Source organism: Macaca mulatta, chromosome 3 (assembly GCF_049350105.2).
Source record: "Macaca mulatta isolate MMU2019108-1 chromosome 3, T2T-MMU8v2.0, whole genome shotgun sequence".
Taxonomy (NCBI): Eukaryota; Metazoa; Chordata; class Mammalia; order Primates; family Cercopithecidae; genus Macaca; species Macaca mulatta.
In genome coordinates, this window is record NC_133408.1 from 29,919,148 (window position 1) to 29,942,238 (window position 23,091).

General features: G+C 36.8%; 1 protein-coding gene and 1 long non-coding RNA gene across 2 annotated transcripts in view; one reads left to right on the forward strand and one right to left on the reverse strand.

The window, feature by feature from the left end:
* The window catches only part of C3H21orf91 (chromosome 3 C21orf91 homolog), a 29,571-nt gene extending 7,625 nt beyond the window's left edge, over positions 1-21,946 (forward strand). The window contains 3 exon segments of the mRNA NM_001194344.2: positions 17,851-18,387; positions 19,710-19,772; positions 21,431-21,946. Of these exon segments, the coding sequence (NP_001181273.1) occupies positions 17,851-18,387; positions 19,710-19,772; positions 21,431-21,597 (767 nt within the window). The 3' untranslated portion in view covers positions 21,598-21,946.
* Positions 600-13,174, reverse strand: LOC114676842 (uncharacterized). The gene is made up of 3 exons (XR_003727925.2): positions 11,413-13,174; positions 4,166-4,430; positions 600-1,234 (listed from the first exon to the last, which is right to left on the reverse strand). It is a non-coding gene; the product is annotated as an uncharacterized LOC114676842 (long non-coding RNA).
* Positions 21,947-23,091: the final 1,145 nt, after the last annotated feature.

Genomic DNA, 23,091 nt, shown 5'->3' on the forward strand with positions numbered 1-23,091 from the left:
CAATAGTCTGACAGAGATGAAAAGAAATGTTTTATGAGATACATGAAAACAACTTAAATCTAAATTGAAAGTCTTTACTACTTGGATCAAAATTATTCTCAAAGATAGTTTTCATGTTGACATAACCTATAATAACTGTTACTGGAGAACTGATAAAGAGACATCACCTATCCAGAAAGGATTATTTGCCTTTATGAAGTATAATAGACGCTAAAAGTGTAATTTTTCTTATTGCATGCAAATAATAATGGCCTGTGAAGAAAGAAGACAAAGATAGATTTATCTCTACTCTAGAGGAAGTGAAGTATCACCCTCTAGTTGGAAGAAACTAGTCCACCTTATGCTCAGTAAATATTTAGGGAATTTATACTTTTAGGTAAGTCTCTTATCTAAACAATATTTGGATATTATTTACCAGGTATTGTATACTTTCCATGCAGTTTTTAATTTTATTCTTAATACAACTACATGAAGTAGGTTCTGTGTTATCCCAGTTTGATGAATAAGGAAAGTGAGTAGAGAGTCTGGGTAACTATTCCAAAAATCACAAAGGTTAGAGACCCAGGGTCTCTGATTCCAAAGCGTCCAGGTGCCTAAATTTCTTCTTCCAAAGAAAATGACATGGACTCTTAGAAATTTAGTAGCTATTAAGTAACTTTTAGGCAATATTGGAAATGAATTACACAAATGTGAATATTCAAGCAAGGACTAAAGTTTGGGTCCTAAGACATGCTTAATTTTTAAATAATTTCTACTCACGATATTTAATGAATACACATTCTGTGGAATAGCCAAAAATACTGATTTCCGATGACCTAAGAGAGTGGAGTGATGCAATTTCCACGGAGAGTGTAATCTAAACAACCAGTATGCCAACATAATATAGTTTTGAGAAATTTTTATTGAATTGATGTTAAGCAGAGAGATGGGAGGAACTAGGAAGAAAAAGGACACACACAAGACAGTCTTGTTGCTGGTCCTTACCCAGAAGAACCATGCAGATGTCAGCTGGTAATGAAACAGTGATTCTAACACTGCTCTCTGTCCTTCCACAATCCAAGTAAGGCAGACTAGCGTATTTATCCTGATTAGCCTTTCTCTCAAGAGAGAGAATAGGATTATGAGTGAGTGGAAGCAGACAGTGTGAGCACAGGTGAAGATTTCGGCACCAATCCTGAAATTGCATAGCAGCTCCCTTCTGCTTATCAGCCTCAATAGGTGATGCTGGGACAACCTGAGAGAGAGAAAAGAAAGTGTTCATTAACGTTGAGCTGCCTAGTTTCTGAATTTTAGAAGATAATGAGCATTAAACTTCTATGTCAGTAGTACATTTTAGAAATATTTAGACCATATTTAGAAATATTGTTCCTCTGTTGACAGTTCAAAATTAAAACTTAAGAAAATTTTTTCAATGTTTATTACCAAATATAAATTAAAAACAAAATAATTGTATTTGTATTGCATTTTAGAGGTTGGAAGGTGATTTTGCTGTTACCTTTAATCACCATATTATGGGAAAGGAGCATTAAATGTGAATTTTAAATAAGGCAAGGCATGAAAAATGTATGAGTGATTGAAATCAAAGTAGCTAAGTAAAGTTGCAGAGTTATCAAAATGTTAACCACAATTCTGGTTGGAGTGAATTTAAATTATTCTAATTCAATTTGTCATACCATCTGTTAGGAATTTGATAAGGAGAATAAACCCATTAAACTCTGAGCTTTGGATTTATCGTTTTAACAAGGGGACAGTGTCTGTTCTTTACAAATAATTTTAAATTAATGTTGTTATCTATTTCTGGTAGCTCTTTGCTGTTACTGACTGAGTTGTACAATAGTAAGGCAAAACAATGATGTGTGTGTACCCGTAAATCTAAATCTCAAAATGAAAGCTCTATGGTTGATTTCACCATAATTTTAAACATATTCCTTCAATAAATACTAATCGAGCAACTACTGAGTGTCAGAAATTTTCTAGTAGCTAGAGATAATGGAGTTAGCAAAAATAAATAAATCCCCACCATCATGAGGCTTGCATGAGAGGAGGAAAAAGACAACAGAATAAGTAAATTATATAGCATATTGGAATTAATACAGGATTATTTGCCACTATGAAGTATAATAGACACTAAAACCACCTTCCAGTTTCTGAAGTGCTATACAAATATATTTAATGACATTTTTAATATCTGTCCTAAACTTATGATTACTGGTGGAATAATATCTACCATGAACTTAATGAATGATAATTGCTGGTCTGTTTTGAAAATTAGAGCCCATACATTGAGGAAATCTGGTTGTGTTATATGGGAGGAGTGTTTCAAGATTAACATGAAATACTCCTTCATTCATACTTTTATACTGATGTCTTCAAATATTAAAGAGGATCTTCAGTATCTGTAAGTATTTTGAACAGTAGGAAATACTTCAAAGTTTTTATATTACTATTTGCTCTGAGGACATTTCTGTTACTTATTATCCTTCATAATTTTGACCATGTTAATTTGGCTGAACAAATTATTTTCCATTTATCGTGATAAATCAACATTTTCATTATTGTATCAGTCCATTCTCACGCTGCTATAAAGAACTACCTGAGACTGGGTAATTTATGAAGAAAGAGGTTTAATTTTCTCACAGCTCTGCAGGGTGTGCAGGAAGCATTGCTGAGGAGGCCGCAGAAAACTTAACAATTATACCAGAAGGTGAAGGAATGTCTTAATGGGCAAAGAAGGAGGAAGAGAGAGAAGAAGGTGCTACATAGTTTTAAACAACCAGATCTTGTAAGAACTCACTATCATGAGAACTGCAAGGGGCACATCTGCCCCTGTGATCTAATCACCTCCCACCAAGCCCTTCCTCCAATATCGGGGATTACAGTTTAACCTGAAATTTGGGTGGGGACACAAATCCAAGCCATATCATTCTGTCCCTGGCCCCTCCCAAATCTCATGTCCTTCTCACATTGCAAAATACAATCATCCCTTATCAACAGTCCCTCATAGACTTATCTCATTTTAGCATTAACTCGAAAGTCCATAGTCCAAAGTCTCATCTGAGACAAGGCAAGTCCGTTTTGAGCCTCTAAAAAACAAGTTCTTTACTTCCAAGATACAGTGAGGTACATCACAGACTGAGGTTGAGTGCCTGCGGGTTTTCCAGGCACACAGTGAAAGCTGTCAGTGAATCTAGCGTTCTGAAGTCTGGAGTATGGTGACCCTCTTCCTACAGCTCCACTAGGCAGTGCCACAGTGGGGGCTCTCTGGGGGCAGTCAAACCTCACATTTCCCATCTGCACTGCCCTAGTAGAGGTTCTCTATGAGGGCTCCACCCGTGCAGCAGATTTCTGCCTGGACATCCAGGGATTTCCATACATCCTCTGAAATCTAGGTAGAGGCTCCCAGGCCTCAACTCTTGCCCTCTACACACCTGCAAAGTTAACACCACGTGGAAGCCGTGGCTTACAGCTTGCACTCTCTGGAGCAGAGGCCTGAGACATATCTGGGGCCTTTTAGCAATGGCTGGAGCTAAAGGGGCTGGGACATGAGCAGTGTCCCAAGGTTGTGCAGGGCAGCAGGGCCCTGGGCCCAGGCCATGAAACCATTCTTTCCTCGTAGGCCTCTGGGCCTGTGATGGGAAGGGATGCAACAAAGGTCTCTGAAATGCCTTCAAGGTGTTTTCCTCATTGTCTTGGCTATTCAGCTCCTCTTTACTTATTCAGATTTCTGCAGCTGGCTTGAATTTCTCTCCAGAAAATGGGCTTTTCTTTTCTACCACATTGTCAGGCTGCAAATTTTCCAAACTTTTAAACTCTATTTCCCTTTTAAATATAAGTTCCAGTTTCAGATCATCTCTTTGTTCACATATATGCCTGCACACTGTTATAAGCAGCCAGGCCACATCTTGAACACTTTACTACTTAGATATTTCTTCCACCAGATAGCCTAAATCATCACTCTCAAGTTCAAAGTTCCACAGGTCCCTAGACCAGGGGTACAGTGCCACCAGTCTCTTTGGTAAAGCGTAGCAAGAGTGACCTTTACTGCAATAAATTTATCATCTCCATCTGAGACCACCTACTCCCGGACCTCATTGTCCATATCACTGTCAGCATTTTGGGCACAACAATTTAACAAGTGTCTAGGAAGTTCCAAACTTTCCCTTACCTCCCTGTCTTCTTCTGAGCTCTCCAAACTGTTCCAGCCTCTGCACATTATCCAGTTTCAAAGTCGCTTCCACATTTTCAGGTATCTTTACAGCAGTGCCCCATTCCCAGTACCAATTTTCTGTCATGGTTCTTGCATTGCTATAAAGAACTACCTGAGACTGGATCACAGTTCCACAGGCTGTATAGGAAGCATAGCTGGGGAGGCCTTAGAAAACTTTCAATCATGACAGAAGGTGAAGGGGAAGCAGGCACATCTTACATGACTGGAGAAGAAGGAAGAGAGAAGACGGAGGTATTACACACTTTTGAACAACCAGATTATGTGAAATTCACTATCGTGAGAACAGCAAGGGGGAAGTTTACTCCCATGATCCAGTCACCTCCTACCAGCACCCTCCTTCAACACTGCGCATTACAATTTGACATGATATTTGGGTAGGAACACAAATCGAAACCATATCAATTTTATTTCTACTACACAGTAGAATAAATACAGTATAGATAAAATATAATTCCTGCATATTAGGAAGTTCTCCAGAAAAGTCAGTTTTAGATTACCAGGTTATATATTAACAAAATGTATTGGATAAATATCAGTCATAGATATTCTGGGAAATCTCAATTCTCAATTGAGAGTGAATATGGAACAATTTAATTTCTTTCACACTTCTTACATCTTCTGTCTTTTCTACCTCCCACTCTTTTTTTTTTTTTTTTTTTTTTTTTTTTTTTTTTTTTTTGAGATGGAGCCTCACTCTGTTGCCCAGACTGGAGTGCAGTGGCAGGATCTTGGCTCACTGCAACCTCTGCCTCCCAGGTTCAAGTGATTCTCCTGCCTCAGCCTCCCAAGTAGCTGGGATTACAGGTACCTGCCACCGTGCCCACTAATTTTTGTATTTTTAGTAGAGGTGGGGTTTCACCATGTTGGCCAGGCTGATCTCAAACTCCAGACCTCAGGGTGATCCACCCGCCTTGGCCTCCCAAAGTGTTGGAATTACAGACGTGAGCCACTGCACCCAGCCTCCCACTCTTAATGCATCTATTTGCCCTCTCCTCTGTTTTACTAACTCATCAGCTTGGCAACCTACAGTTATTTTCTATGTACCTGGCAGATTAGCCAAAAGAATGGTTAGCTAGCATATCAGAAGTGTTCATGTCTCCCATTTTAAAAGAAAAAGTCAACGGAAAAAAACCTTTTCCCTTTTTTCCTTAAGCTATAATTCTTTAAACAGCAATTCATTTAGGGTCTCTTATTTCTCCTCCCAGCTTTTCTTCAGTGCCCTCTAATTTGCCACCGTCATGCTCTCACCAGCAATCACCTAGCTATCTAGGCAATAAACAGTTGGTGTTAGTGGAGTTTTCAAACTCTGACATTTACCTGTTTGTTGAAATACTCAACTCCCTCAATCCTGGCTTCTTATTTTAGTTGCTTTTATTACCACGGCTTCAACTATACCTCTGTAAGCTGGTAAAGTTAAGCTGGAACTCTACAAACTTATATTGTGAGGCCAAATCTTTATTCTGAGCACCAGACTCCTATATCCTACCTGCTAGGCCTCTCCATGTAGATATTCTTCAGATGTCGAGCCGAAGTTTCTTGAGCTAAAGTAATCTCCTTCCATATACACATGCATTTTATGTATTTCCTTTATCATTGGCTCACATGGAACCTCAGGCCCATCCTCCCAGAGATTCTGATTCACTAGAGGTCCAGCGTTGAGACTAGGAATTTGAATTTTAACAAGAATTCCAGCTGACTCTTAACGCTGGTGATCGAAGGACCAGGTTCTTCAGGAAGAGTTCTGTACCAGGGAGCGTTCTGCAGGTGCAGTGATGAGTTGCGGCTCATATCTAGCCTGAGGTCTGCTTTTCAAGCTGTGTGCCCTGTCAGGGACGGTTTTCCAGTTTGCAAAGGCAAGTTGCTGGGCTAGCAACAGTTCTGTCAACCCTCAGCACTTCTGTCCTACCCACCCTCTCCGTGTAGTCTGTCTCTGAATCCTATTGATTCTCTCCAATCTGTTCCCTTCTTGTCATTCTCTCTGCCACACCTTAGTCCAAGCCATTGTTTCTTCTTACCTAGATTACCTCACAAACCACTTAATTGGTTTCATAGGCTTGATCCTCTCCCCCATCCCTACTCCACACTTCCAACACTTCTCATTCAGTACCACCATAAAGATTTTTAAAGTACAAATCTGATCATGCCATTTCATGTACATGAAACTCTTAAATCATTTTCTGCCATTTTCTGCAGATTATTAACTCCCTAACATGGCGTGTAATTCTTCTCATGACCAGGAACCTGCTTAACTGACCACCTTCATCTTTCATTACCCTCCAGAGGCACTTTACAGCCAGTCATGCTCTCATTCCTTCAGTGTCTCCCTTTCTTTCTGTCTCACTTCTATGCCTTTGCTTATCTAGTGCCCTCTGTCTTAAACGTCATATACTTTTCTTCCTCCTTGTTTACAGCTGCCTATCTTTTGGAGTACCTGTATTAAATGAGAGGTGATAATAAATAACATCATTGCCTGTGTCACAGGGGTGCTACAAGGATGAGAAAAAATGATGAATATAGAAACCCTGTATAAATACAGGTAAACATAGTATGTGATGCAAATGTTACTGTTAATTTAAATAGAAATTTAGAAGAGTTTTGTTTTCATCTTATCTGAAAAGATGAAATGCCGTATTGAGGGTATTGCTGTGATTGGTTTGTATGCTGAACAGCTTCTTCATTAACAGAATAGTTGAGTGTTCTGTATACATTGAGGAGGTATAAATTTCTCCTCAGTTAACCTTTCAGTGATGTGATTTTCAGTAGGTTTTTCTGCTCTACCTTTCCTTATTTCCTCATATGGTAGGTGCCCAGCAAATCTGTTCAATTCAGTGGTATGGATTTTATTCAGTTATCAACATATTTCTTCCACTCCCTTTGTAGTCTTTGGCTCTCCAGCAAGGGTTGCCAGCTAGAACGACTGTGGTTGTGATCTCACTTTTATGGGGAGGAGGGCTGCTTTCATTTGAGTGTTACTTTCTTTGCTAGATACATTATTAAGAGGATTCTTACAACCAAAAAAAAAAAAAAATTCAGAATTTTAGGATGTTTTAGGAATGCATATCTTTTACCATTTTAGTGTCTTAATCTTTTTGTTTAACTTAGTTCATTGGAACATACCATACGATACCAAGAACACTGTGTTCTTTCTCAAACTAAAAAGCATTTCTTCACAGGCATTTTTTCAGTCTTTTAAGTTTTCACTACTTAAAAGGATAAAAGATTTTTTTTTCTTAAAGTTTTCTTGTTTTATTAAAAAGCAAACTATGCCTAATATAAGAGAACCAAATACAGAAAGCAAAAAGATTATTAATCATAATTCTACCTATTTACTCATACTCTTAATTGGTGTGTTCTAAGTTTTCTGCAATGCAGCATGTGGGGAGGGGGTAGAAATGGTTTTAAAACATTTTTGTGTTTAAACATTTGTTTATAAAAAATGAAATGAGGCTGTATACACCATTCAATAACCAGGTCTTTCATTTAATAGGAACATCTTTTTTCTATTAGCAGGTAAAGTTTTTACCACATCATTTTTTTGCATCCCATTGTACCATAATTTGCTTAACCAGTTTTCATTGATGAATATTTAGCTTGTGTTCAATTTCCAGTACTAAAATCTTTTTATATATTCATCTTTTTTGCTGGTGATTAAATTCCCATTGCATGTAGCTTAAATTCTCAAAGGTAGACTACAGGTCAAATATATGTCCCAGTTTGCAATTCTATCATTTGTTTGAATGTCTTCCGTTTACTTGTGAATTGATGCCATGAAATCTATTATGTTAAAAACTATGTTACATTATGGAAAAAACTGTATTGTACCTTAGTTCTCCAACCCCTTTGTTTAGATCACAGTTTTTTGGGGTGTTTTTGTTTTGTTTTGTTTTGTTTTTTACTCCAGAATTGCTATGATGCACTTAGGACAAATGGTCCCAGTGTTTAAGGACATTAACCCTAACTTGAGAGAGAATTCAGGCTCCTAGGTGTAAGTCAGTATGTTTAGTACCCAACAACAGCCTCCTATCTTTGTCTCTGTGTATGGCAGCATCATCCAAAGAAACGACTGAGCAGAAACAGTAGCTCACGCTTGTAATCCCAGCACCTTGGGAGGCCAAGGTGGGAGGGTCGCTTGAGCTCAGGAGTTCAAGACCAGCCTGGACAACATAGCAAAACCCTATCTCTACTATATATACGAAAAAATTATACAGACAGGGTGGCACATACTTGTGTAGTTCGGGTACTCAGGAGGCTGAGGTGGAAGGATTGCTTGAGCCCTTGAGCCCAGGAGGTTGAGGCTACAGTGAGCTGTGATCGTGCCACTGCACTCCAGCCTGGGCAACAGAGCAAGACTTGTCTCAAAAAAAAAAAAAAAAAAGAAAGAAAAGAAAAAGAAATGCTTGTAGGTATGTGATTAAAATATAGATTAACTAAAACATATATTGTCATAATACTACATATTTTTAGTTCACATTGGTCTGAACTGTAATTTTTTATTTCTATTTTAGCATTTTGCAATATGATTAATCAATGACTGCATTTTCTATTTTTAGCTTTCGTCTTATCAAATGGTTGGTGAGTTGTAGTGATCGTTTCTCAACTCAGCCTTAATTTTTACCATTTACTACCTTCAGTAGTAATTGAATTATAAATGCCTCAAATTCACTAGCTAGTATGTTTCCATTAGATGCTGTTATAAATCATTTATTTAAGGAATAATTAGCTAGAATTTCAGAAACACTGATTCAAATATATGCAAAGAAGTTGAGTTGCAAAACTTATGTTTGATAAATAGTTACCGATGAGCTTTTCATTTTCCCTTTCTTGTTTGTAAGAAAAGAGATCACTTTCTCAGAACGTACGTTGAGCAGGTGGCAGTTCAGGAGATGAAGGGCAAAGAGACAGAGTTACCACATTTCTTGCTTTCAAACCCTAAATTTGCTTTTTCGTAGTAGTGTGCCCTCATTCATCTGGTTATTATGATGAAGGCATTTTTAAGGCTATCTTTTGTTTAAGTAGCATCTTTTTAACTTTGTCTATCATTAGGAAACTTCGTTGTGTTTTTGTTTTGCTGTAAGTTAGTGTCTCCATATGCCCCATATAAGTGGATATTTAAAACTAGTAATTCAATTATAGTTATTTTGAATAGCTTTTTAGGTGTCTTACGACAATTTCTTGCACAAAAATTTTTTTAGAATAAATGTCAGTACATTCACTTAAATCCTTTAGGGGAATATGGAACATGTAGAAGGTTACTTGGGTCCATTGGATTATTGGCTTAAAACTTTTTGTAACATAATGATAATTAAACCTTATAGCCCAAATTTCATTTATTTTACCAGAAAAACAAATTTACCTTTCTATATCGTGCTGTGAGTGTAATATCCCATGTTAATTTATCAGTACACTGACTGGGCGTGGTGGCTCAAGCCTGTAATCCCAGCACTTTGGGAGACCGAGGTGGGTGGATCACCTGAGGTCAGAAGTTTGAGACTAGCCTGGCCAACATGGTGAAACCCTGTGTTTACTAAAAATACAAAAATTACCCAGGTGTGGTAGTAGGTGCCTGTAATCCCAGCTACCCGGGAGGCTGAGACAGGTGAATTGCTTGAACCTGGGAGGCAGAGGTTGCAGTGAGCCGAGATTGCACCATTGCACTCCAGCCTGGGTGACAAGAGCAAAATTCCATCTAAAAAAAAAAAAAAAAATATATATATATATATATATATATATATATATATATATATATATATATATATATATATCTCAGTATGGTTTTAAAAGAAATGATGATAGCTGCTATCCATGTTCTCTTTCCAGGTACCGTTTTGTTTAGTTACCTGTGGACAATCTGCCTTGTCCAATTCAGTAGCCTTGCCACATTGAATTCATTTAAATTAAAATTAAAACTTGAGTTCTTCAGTCAGACTATCTACATTTCAGATGCTAAAGTATCCCGTAGCCACAAATGGCTACTTATTGCATAGCTCAGTGATACAATGTGTCCATCACCACAGAAAGTTCTGTTGGGCATTGCTGTTAAAAAAACAAGTAGCTACATTAAGGAGTAGAATTGAGTTTGGATTAGTTTTGTGCCTTTTTAGTAATAAACAGTTGTCATGTAGGTGTGTTTCCCCAACTTTCCAACTGTTGGAATGAAAAAGTAGAATTCACTGAGAGAGTTTTTATTTTTGACATGTCATTTGCAATGTATACATCTATCAATCAAAGATCTCAGTTCTGCTCTGGCCTCCTTGGTTGAGGGTGAGGTTTATCATTGTCTCTCTGAACTCTTAGCTCATTGAAATTTTCCCTTACAATTCATTGATTAGATTAAGCTGCGTTGATTAACTGCCTTAATCCTTAGCACACACAGGAACTTTTAAATGGCATGCACATCTCTAAGCTGAAATCTGCCATCTAAAAACCACCTGTTGATAAATCTTTCTTTAGGGCAGTGATTCTCCAAATGTGGGAAAGCAAGTTTCTGAACCATCTGTATATTGGCTTCATGTGGTTGCCAGTATTCCATCTGCTAAGCAGTTACCTTTTATTTGTAAACGGTATGTTGAGTACTTGAATATGGCAGACTCTATTTAGTCGTTTAAGTGGCTCCTGAGTTAGCTAAAGGCATGAGGGCAAGGAAATGAGGTACTCTTTATCACAGTATTTTCTAAGACACCTAGGACAACTGATAAAAAAATTCCAAGAGGCAGAAGCCTGTTCTTTGTGGGAAGTAGATACTCCAACTATTCATCCTTCCCTTCCAGCTTTCAGTCTAATCCTCTACCTTGGTCACATGACAGAATAGACAAACTGAGCATCCTCCCACTGAGTGGCAGTGCTTGGCAATAGATATAATGGTAATAACTCTTCTTGAATTATGGCTTGGCTACTGCCTGCCCATCAAATGCATAGTAGTCTAATCGAATTGAGCGTGAAACCATCACTGGGGCAAGTAGTATTTACACTGCAGCAATCCAGCCCAGTCTCAGTACAGTACAGGTGACCTGACATGGATTTGGAGCCTGCAGAGTCACAGGTACATGTGCTTTCATTAAGGAAATAATAAGAACTATTTGGAATTAAAGAGTACATACCCAGTTCAGCAGCCAGATCCTGCCACATCCTCTCATTTTGTTTTTAATTTTTCTCTTAAAAATGTTTGTGGGCTAAACAAAACTTACCTGCAGTATGGATCCAGCTTTCAGTCCATGGGAGTGCCACTTCTACCCACAGGGCTTTTCCTTTATTTTTATCAGGAATGGTTGTCTGCGCCTCAAAAACAAGTAACGTTTTAATCCATTGTCTTTCCTAATAAGATGGAATTTGGCAGCCCTCCCATTTTTACAGTGAACCCTTGCTTAAAGAAGCACAAGATTACTGTTACTTAATATGGAGCAACAATGCATGCATATTCAAGTACCTATACTCCCTTTCTTGGCATCCAAGATAAGATCATCACAAAAAGAAAAACACCTTTAATCTTGGAAAATTATTTAGGCTGGGCAAAATGTGAGCCTCCATAAAAAACTTTTTTTTCTTTTTTTCATGAGACAGGGTCTCCCTCTGTTGGCCAGGCTAGATAGAGTGTAGCAGCACAATCACAGCTCCCCGCGACCTCCACCTCTCTGGCCCGAATGATCCTCCCACCTCAACCTCGCAAGTAGCTGGGACTACAGGTGCATGTACCATGCTGGGCTAATTTTTGTATTTTTTTCTAGAGACCAGGTTTCACCATGTTGCCCAGACAGCTCTCGAACTCCTGGTGTCAAGCAGTCCACCTGGCTTGGCCTCCTAAAGTGCTGGGATTATAGGCATGAACCACCACAGCTAGCCAAAAAATATTTTGAAGCCATACTGCATGTATTGTTGCACAAATAAGTTTATCATGTTTTAAGGCAATGTGCTTAAAATTTTTTCACAGCATGTTAACAACCAGAAACTTAATGTTTTTGCCTTATTTCAACATTAAGAAAGAACACATAAACCCACCCTTTAGCAAACCCATACTCCCAGTTCCCTAATTCTGCTCTAAGTTTGAGGTAAAAGTTGGCGTGCTTGCTTTCTTAGTGCTTTCCAGTCTCCTACGGATGTGGTACTGCATATTACAACTTCACATCCACTGATGGTTGTATTCTATTTGCTCGCCTTCTGGAGCACCAGACTATGTTAAGCCAGTCCTTTGGTTGGGAAATGGAATATGTAATCAAATTGCAAATATAGTCTAATTGACCACAAAAACTGTAAGGGAGTCCGATGACATGATTCAAGAATGTGTGAAGTATAAAGACATTCAGCATCAGTGTAGACAGCTGAGAGACAGTGCTATTTGACAGGACCAGCTGGTGAATCATCAGGAAAAGATTGCCTAGCTTACTCATTACTACCAAGTCATAAATCAGGTCTTCTTCAAGAGGCTAGGGGTAAAAGCAGAGGATCATGGGACATGTGGTAGAACTTTAAGCATTTTGGTATTTGTGGGGTTTTTTTAGTGCCATTTGGAGTATTATCTTTGTTAGGAAAAAAAATTGTTCCTACAATCGGTGAATTAAATAAAATCATTTAATCATTTTTTTAAAAGCGTAACAGTGGACCAAGCACAGTGGCTTATGCCACTGTGATCCAAGGATTACACGCCATATGTAATCCCAGCACTTTGCTAGGCTGAGGCAGGTGGATCACCTGAGGTCCGGAGTTTGAGACCAGCCTGGCTAACATGGTGAAACTCCATCTCTACTAAAAACACAAAAATTAACTGGGTGGTCCAAGCTACCTGGGGGGTGGGGCATGATAATTGCTTGAACCCAGGAGGCAGAGGTTGCAGTGAGCTGAAATTGTACCACTGCACTCCAGCCTGGGTGACAAAGCGAGATTCCGTCTCAAAAAAATTAAAAAATAAGATTAATGGTGGTAACTAGAGCTAAACATCTAAACATTTGAGTAGTCTTTGCACTTTTAGGATGGATTTAACCAAGTGTTCTTAAAGCAAATTTATTTTAAAGAGGAACTTAAAGGATAGAGGTGGGGATAGCATGCCAGGTGGGTTACAGGTAGGGTTTTCAAAGTATAAAATAATAGTATAAAAACTCAGATAAAATGGGAAAAGATAAAAGAAAAATAAAATTATTGAATAGGAATAGCCTCTAACCAGAAGAAACCCATACTTTTTTTTCTTTTTTAATACTTTTAAGTTCTGGGATACGTGTGCAGAGCATGCAAGTTTTTTACATAGGTATACACATGTCATGGTGGTTTGCTGCACCCATTAACCCAACACCTACATTAGGTATTTCTCCTAATGCTATCCTACCCCTAGCCCCGCCACACCCCAACAGGCCCCGGTGTGTGATGTTCCCTTCGATGTGTCCATGTGTTCTTATTGTTCAACTCCCAGTATGAATAAGAACATGCAGTGTTTTGTTTTCTGTTCCTGTGTTAAACATGAACGCATCCTTTTTTTATGGCTGCATAGTATTCCACGGTGTATATTTGTCACATTTTCTTTATCCAGTCTATCATTCATGGTCATTTGGGTTGGTTCCATGTCTTTGCTATTGTGAATAGTGCTGTGATAAACATACGTGTGCATGTGTCTTTATAGTAGAATGATTTGTAATCCTTTGGGTATAGACCCGGTAATGAGGTTGCTGGGTGAAATGGTATTTCTGGTTCTAGATCCTTGAGGAATCACCACACTGTCTTCCACAGTTAGTCCACAGTGGTTGGACTAATTTACACTCCCACCAACAGTGTAAAAGCATTCCTATTTCTCCACATCCTCTCCAGCATCCGTTGAGAAATCCATACTTTAAAAAAAATAAATAAATAAGATTAAAACTTTTGGTTGCCAATTAAGGTCTTAGTTCTCTCATAATGACTTTATGATTTAAAAAAAGTGACATGGATATCTTTGAAGTGTCTTAAAGATGTTTTTATAATAGGAAGTCAATTATGTTGGCCTTCAAAATTTTTATTAACAAGCAAATTGGAGTACAATCTTGGTCGAACTGGCTTGGAAATTCTTATAACTCAGCTCCTCAAAAGTATCAGCTGATTGTGTTGCATTTAGATTCATTCCCTTTCAAAAGCTGCTTAGGAAACAAATTAGTGCTCAGAGCTGTTTACACTTGTAAATGCAGTTAAAATTGAAAAGTCAATTGGGAAACTCACTGGGATCTCTTGATAATAGCAATGGTTGTTTCTGCTATAATAACTTGAACTGATGAGGCAGAAAAAACAAATCACGCCAAGAGTTTATAAAATGATATGTGTATTACTGATGCAAATTAAGTGAGCTACTCACATTGTTTTCTAGATTAAAAAGTAGTTTTTTTCAAGTATATGAAGTAGTCAGTGTATTATGGAAGTTTTTGTTTCCTCTGCTACTGCTGCACAGGATATTTTAAAATATGTTTATAAAACAAATGTTTCGAATTGAACTTTAAAACTCAGTCTTTAACTCAGTTTTTAAATTTCAGTATGACTGATGTAACTGAATAAATTAGAGGTACCTATCTAGATGAATGAGATACAGTTAACATAAAACCGTCGTCTTGTATATTTTCTGTATGTAAATTTCTATTTAAAAAATACATAATCGAGTAGAAATTCATGATTTTCTTTGGAAGATTGAATGATGCCACAGGAATGCCATTTCTGTATCAGTGCCACTGATATGTTCTTTAGACTAATAGCCCATTAGGCTAAATATAGGAGTAACTTCACTGAAAGATGCCTTTAATTACCCACTGAGCAGCCTGGCAGAACTGCAAATTCTGGTTTCCTTGCTAGGAGGGACCTTGAGTGGTAATTGGTTTGTTTTTGGTGTTTTAAAATATATTTTTAATTTTCTTTTGTGTATTTAACTACTTTTGAGTACCCACTATGTGCCAGGCATTTTGACACTGAGAATATATGAGTAAGAGATATGGTCTGTATTTTTCACAGAACCTACATTTTGTCAGGAATTACAGGCCAGGAAAGAGGCAATTGTAAAATCTAGTGTGATAAACTAACCCAGATGTTTGGGTTAAACAAGGCTTCTTAGGGGAAATGAGAAACTAGACAGGAGATGATGATGATCATGACCCACATTTGTAGTGGGAGTGGTGCTGGAGTGAAGCAGAAGGATTTCAGATGTTGTAGGTGCTAGATTTTTTGTGGGGGGCGGGGGAATCTGTTAAGACAGCAAAACCTATGGGATTGTAGGGAGTAAAGAGCTTTCAAGGAGGACACCCAGGTTTCTTCCTTGAGCAGTTGGTGATGCCAGACTCAGTAAGAGGATTGGCTTTGCAGTTGCATGGTGAGAGAGGAAGAGGAGTTAATGTTCAGTATGGTGAGTTCAAGGAGCCAATAGGTACATCTAAGCAGAAATTATATTACATGAATCATTAAGAAGAAACAGTAGATAAAAAAACTTTAAAAGTCCATATTATTCTTCAAATAGGTATCTATTATAATGACCTGTTGTTGAAGCTCTAGAGTACATCAGAAAATTAGTTATTTAATGTAATTTTTCATCTTGTTTTGGAGTTTACTAAAAACCCCACAAAATTTAACAATAAATATTACTTTCCATAGCCTAGTTCACAGCTTTTATTATATGCTAAAGAATTTCATTTCATATAAACTGGAGGAGAAACTTACAAATTACTATATTTACATTCAGCTAAATCATTGCTACATAGAGCTGAGGCAGTGCACTGAGAATGAGACCATTTACTGTTCTGAGGGATTAGCTAACCATCTGTTGGCAACAAGACCTAAAATAGTTTGCAGAGAGTAGGGGAGCTCTTTAATAAATGTTCCAGTTACTAATAGGCAAGCTTCAGGTTCTCTGTGCATACCAGTGTTTCCCAGAAAGCTAAGCATTGGAATCAGATAGCAGAATGGAACCATTTTTCCTTTCGTGTATAACTTGTGATAACTACCGTTTTTATCTTATTATCTAAAATGCATAATAATACAACTTTTAATAAAGCAGGGCTTGTGAACTTCCTTTTTATGTCAGTTTACCCATTTTTGAAGATGTATACTTTATTATTAAAGCTTTGAGATTTATAATGTATGTGTTCTAATGTTGCTGGAAATTTGACCTAATCAGATAATAACTGGTAGAAATGTATACATGATCACAATTGCAGTACAAGGAGCAACGTGATAAATAAAATGTGTATTCTATTTAAGTTTCTAGCAATTTCTGAGCTCATTGGAAGAAACAAGGCTCAGATATTTGAGTTTACCTCATGAGAGCTGTTGTTTACATGTGCTTATAATACGAATGTGTTTTGGAGGTGTGTTCTCACAGCTTACAGTAACTGTTGAGGGAACTGATAACCAATTTAACACTTGGTTTTGACAGTCTCATCAGGTCCCACCATTGGCTGATATTATATATTTTCTAAACATTAATATTCACAAGTATGTTAATACTTGATTTCATACCATTAAAGTGCAAATGCGTCATTATCTTTCTTTTAGCCAGACTTTGGAGTTCAAATAATAAAACCACTGTGAGTTCAATTTTCAAAGCAAAGGATGAATTGCAAAATATATTTTTTTCTGATGAATCAGCTAAAACTTTTTTTAAAACTAGCTCCTGAGTGGCTCTCCGCTTACTCAATTTAAAAAGCTAAGCAGATTTAAACTGGTTAGTTCTGGCAGACATAAATTTTCAGGTCCACATTCCTGATTCACCTTCATTATAAAAGTAGTGCTGTTTGACTTTAATAATATGGCTTGAACTTATAAATATGTGTGAATATATTCTATATTTTGAAATGTATTAGATATTTGCAAATGTATTTTATATTTTTAAAAAACAATTGAGGTAGCATACTTACACTCAACTAAGTTGGGAGATATAAAAAGTAATATTTCTGTTATTTATGATATATTGAATATTTGTGAGTTGAGGAATTACTGGCTATTGGATCTTGGCAGATTGAATTTATTGCTATATGAAAAATGATTGTGTATAATGCATTTCTTCTAGAAAATAAAATTATCTTGATAAGGTTTTAGTAACTATAAAATGGAAATGTGAAAAATGTTAGATGCTTTGATTTTCTTTAAAAATAAATCTAAATAGTTTATTGACTTTTTGACTTTTATTAATTTGTATTTTTCTGGTTCTGGTTTATTTTTCTTCAATAAACATAGCACAATTTAAAAACATGATTTACTGTGTTTTGGGGGGGAGACTTGTTGAGCATTTCTGTTATTGAACCTCATAATGTTATAGACACTTTTGCAAGTGTGTACTTCAGGTTTAATGAAGAAAGCACTGTAATGTAAAGGCCAAGAATCTGTAAAGGTAAATTGCTGGGTTCAGTAGTATTTTTTTATATTGTGCAGTAACATCTCTGGACTAAGATTAAAATTGAATAATTAAGTTTTTAGGTTTTGCTATCCTTAAGAATGTAATATTACTGAATATTGAATTAAATTTAAGCAGAAATTATTAGGCCACATTGTATGTTAATACTAATGTTCTTTAGCATTTTCCCTCTATTTCGCAGACTATCAAGGACTCTGTGATTTTACTAAGATTTGTATATTCTTAAAGTGACTTATAGAAAACAAAATTTCTCAAGTCTTTTGTTTCTCTTTTTTTTCCATAGGGGTACCAAAGTCTGATCTCTTGCACACCAAATCATTAAGGGGCCATAAAGACTGCTTTGAAAAATATCATTTAATTGCAAACCAGGGTTGTCCTCGATCTAAGCTTTCAAAAAGTACTTACGAAGAAGTTAAAACCATTTTGAGTAAGAAGATAAACTGGATTGTACAGTATGCACAAAATAAGGATCTGGATTCAGATTCGGAATGTTCTAAAAACCCCCAGCAGCATCTGTTTAATTTCAGGCATAAGCCAGAAGAAAAATTACTCCCACAGTTTGACTCCCAAGTACCAAAATATTCTGCAAAATGGATAGATGGAAGTGCAGGTGGCATCCCTAACTGTACACAAAGAATTTTGGAGCAGAGGGAAAATACAGACTTTGGACTTGCTATGTTACAAGATTCAGGTGCCACTTTATGTCATAACAGTGTATTGTGGCCTCATAGTCACAACCAGGCACAGAAAAAAGAAGAGACAATCTCTAGTCCAGAGGCTGATGTCCAGACCCAGCATCCACATTACAGCAGAGAGGAATGTAAGTAAAATGGGGAGAAAAGTAACAGTTGGGTGGTTTGGGATTTTTATACATTTATATAAATATGTAATGGGTCAAGAATTTTGCTGTGGAAACGTAGATTTGGTAACAGATTCACCTTAGCAAAAATGAGGCATCTTAAAACTTTTCATTCACTGGAATTCTATCTTCTAAGCATTGAAGTTCAGCAGTTTCCATGTTTGTTTTGCCATATAAAATGATTACACTAAATGGAATCAACAAACTGTGAATTGGAACATCCAGGACTCGTATAGTTTAGAAGTACAGCTTCATCTGTTGGCTAATACACATTGTCATGTTGCTGATCCCTACAAGACTGATGTAGGCATGTGTCTTGTTGACTGGTGGTGGCATTTCAAAAGCAAAAATCTGACATTTTACTAAAGGCCAAAGGTAATGTGTGCACTTACTGTAAAGTTAGAAAGGGTGATTCATTCTCTCTACATCTATTTCTACAAAAATTTACAGAAGCTGAGGTGATTTTAATTGTCTTGAAATCATGATTTCAGAGCCAGAAGGGACCTCTAATATCTTGTTATACAACTTCTTGATTCTAAATGTGAATTATTTAAGATTGTATATCTAGATAGACAAATTGATGTTTCAAACTGCATATTATAAGCTGTGTAATGCTTAATCAAAATAAGCTTAATGGGTAGTGACTTAACACTTTTTAAAAACTGAAACAGAATAGGAGATACCAGAATTCATTGGACTTACTACTAAGTATTTTTTGGTGAAACTTTTGTTTCATTGGAGGGTGGTGGTGTACTGGGAGTGATTTAAAAAATATGTTTCTGGCCAGGCACAATGGCTGACACCTATAATCCCAGCACTTTGGGAGGCCAAGGTGCGAGTATCACTGGAGCCCAGGAGTTCAAGACCAACCTAGACAACATAGCAAGACCCCATCTCTACAAAAAATAAAAAAATGAGGTGTGGTGGCACACGTCTATGGTTCCAGCTTCTAGGGAGGCTGAGGTGGGAGCAATCACTTGAGCCCAGGAGGTTGAGGCAACAGTGAGCCATTGATCACACCACTGCCCTCCCAACGGGGTGACAGAGCGAGACCCTGTCTCAAGACAGAATAAAAATAAAAGTTTCTTACCATGGGTTGTGGTCAGGGTTTGAAAACGTCTCCTCCACACTTGAGAGCATTAATGGTTGAATGCTGGAGTACTGCTGAATGTTGTGTTGACAGTTAAGTGCAGATTTTAAAAAATAGGATATTGTGTTGGTGATGTAAGCTGCATGTTTTCCTAGGTTGTTGTGGTAATAGTGAATACATTTTCATGTTTCAGTGAATTCGATGACTCTTGGTGAGGTAGAACAACTGAATGCAAAGCTCCTCCAGCAAATCCAGGGTAAGAATCACTCTCACTGCTTTTTTGTGTGTGAAAAATTTTGACATAGAAAATCACCTACGATAAGACACCATTGGCTTTATCTACCTTTAAATTTGGAAATGAGATATTCAAACCTGTTAGAATTTCCAGAGCAGAAAGAATAAGAAACAAACAACTTTCAATTGCAGAGGAAATACATTTTTCTTTTAGTTTCTTTCTTTTTTTTTTTTTTTTTTTTTTACAGAATCTTGCTTTATCACACTGGTTGGAATGCAGTGGTGATCCTCCCAAGTAGCTGGGTCTTACTGTCATGTGCACCATTACACCCAGCTAATTTTCTATTTTTTATAGGGGTGGGGTCTCACCATGTTACCCAGGCTGATCTCGAGATCCTGGGCTCAAACAGCCCTCCTGCCTCAACTTCCCAAAGAGCTGGCATTACAGGTGTGAGCCACTGCACCCGGCCACATTTTTCTTTTCTAAGTGAAAATGGAAACTACAACCTCTTACTAACATTTTATTGACTACCCACGATTGCACCAGGCACTGTGTGGGAGTGCTCCCAAACAGTTCTTTAAGGCATGTGATATTAGTCTTTTTTGTTAAATTATAAACAATTTCAAACATATATAAAAGTAGTGAGACTAGCATAGTGAACCCCTTAAGCCATCTTCACCAACTTCAACTGTTATCAAAGGCATAATAATAATCTCTACTTGCATCCATTCCCATTGCACTACCCATAGCATGGATTATTTTCAGCCAAATCCCAGCTAACACATTCGTTTTTGTCCATAGATTAGGATTTCTTCTAAAAGATAACTTTTTAAAAAACAGTCACAATCTCATTATCACACAATTTAAATTAATAATTCCTTAACATCATCAAGTCTGATGCTAACACTTAACAATTAATGTTCAGATTCCCCAATTGTCTCCTTTTCAGTTTATTTCCTTTTAGATGAGAAAATTGTACTTCAGAGATGTTAAGTTGCTTACAGAGATCATGCATGCAATCAGTAGCAGATCAAGGATTTAAACTCCAAAGCTTAACCACACAGCCTCTCAGAATAATAAAAATAATCGCAGTAATAGTTGTAGAAATTTATGAGTGCTTTACAAATATGATCTCATTTAAGTTTTACAGTAGCCTGGTGAAGTGCTTACTGTCATTATTAATGTTACACAGGAAAGGAAACTGAAACCAAAAGTTGCTTGCCTGAGGCATGTAAGAGTAGGAACAAGGATTCAAAACTCCTGGTAGTCTGATTCCAAAGCCTCTTAGAGGGGATTCCAGACCTGAATACTAATGGGCACTTCTTGTCCGTAAATCACATTATATACTGATTGAATCTGTTTATAGATTCTAATTGAGAAAAGTGGCTCAGCTACAGTAGCAGCCACCATGTTCGCTGTGCATCTCTGGAGTCATTGCTATGACTCCAATTTCACTTGATGGAGAAAAGCCAAATTCCACTTGGCTATGTACAGTATACGATGCCTAGGATGATCAGAACTGACATGCTTTGTAGAGAACACAAGTGTTTCCTTGGTATCAAATCAGTTTCATTGTGACACTTTGCCCAATGCATAGATTTCAGTTAGAGTTCTTGAAATATAAATCATAGCACTGGCTTTCTGCATGCTACAAATGAAAGTTTTTCAATCTTTTACAGAAGTTTTTGAAGAGTTAACACACCAAGTGCAAGAAAAAGATTCTTTGGCCTCACAGCTCCATGTCCGCCACGTTGCCATCGAACAGCTTCTGAAGAACTATTCTAAGTTACCATGTCTGCAAGTAGGGCGAACAGGAATGAAGTCACACCTACCCATAAACAACTGACCTGAACAGACTTACTTAGTATGCCCTGCCCTTTATTGGTCTCCCAGACATGCAGACTTCGAAGAAGTTTGAAGAAAGTCCTGGTCCATTTTTTTATGGTCATTAAATTTGCCAAACATAAGGCAGTATTAGACATCTTTTTCAAATAAAGCAGATCATTATACTCTAGTCTTCTGGGGCTAATCATTTTGGCTCATTTGGGGACTCTTTTTTCCCATAATTACTAAAATTTTATCACATGTGACTACTTAAATACACTGTTAGAGTGTCATTTTATTAAACATTTTAATGTAATTCACCTGTCGAAACAACAGATTAACAAACTCCTTAAACTACTAAAGATAATTTTTAAGAGGGAAATGGAATTCATATCACCTCTTATTTATTATGAGCAATATTTTAATATAAAAATTTTATATGTAAAAATGCTATTTTAGGTACTTGCCATTCTCTTTATAATTGTATATTTGAGTGGTTCTGTATATTTATTTACACTATCATGTGTGAATATGTTCACCCATATTTCAGGTCACTGCATTTTACTCTTTTAATACAGTGTTTTTACAACAGTTACCTTGCTTTCCAAAGATAAATGTATTTTGGATTAGAAATCTATTTAGTTGAGTTGTTTTAATTTCTAATAACTCTTAAAAAGAGGAATTAGTAACTTTTTAAAGCAGTATTCAAGTAAATAAAATACATTATTTTGTTTTCTAACAAAAGCAGTTACTCGGGAAGAAAAGACTAATCTGGCTTCTCTGTCAATTTGTCTCCATGGAAATGAAAGCCTCCTCTGCTTCTTTCATTATTAGCTTCACACCAATGACCGATGCATTAGAATTTGGACAGAGTAAGTCAAGCCTCACTTCCAATTCAAATATAATATCTATCTTCAAATTGAATGTGCTGTGAAATTGTTCTGTCTTTGAAAAGAAAGTGAGGTTATTTTGTGTGCCACAAAGTTTCAAGAATACTTAAACTGTCCAAATTGTATTATCACCATCATTGAACTTAGTGCTCAAAAACGTTGTGAGGTATTTTTCTAAACTTTATAGAGAAAAACAGGATTACTTGACAGAAGAAAAGCAAAACTCCTAATTAAAAAAATATAAGCCTATATATAGAATGTTCTCGTAAGTTGCCTATGATGCTTCCAAAGAGTTTTTATCTAACAGATTGTCCCAAACAGCTAGATAAGTTTTAATAATGTATTATAGTAAAAGCTATAACCAATGCAGAATTAAAATGGGCTCTAAATTCTGTTTTTAACTCATGTTTAGAATGTATATATGAGGTAGATCCTTGCTTGAAAGTATCTACAGAAAAGCCCAGTAACTTGGCAGCTTCATGCATAAAGATATAAATGACATTTGCCTTAAATTTGGCAGCCTACCCTGGCTTGGGTCAGATTTTATTCTTAAACACAAAAAAAGTATTTAAGCAAACACTTAAATCTAATTGAAAACAACTTTTTGTAATGCTAACGTGTTAAAT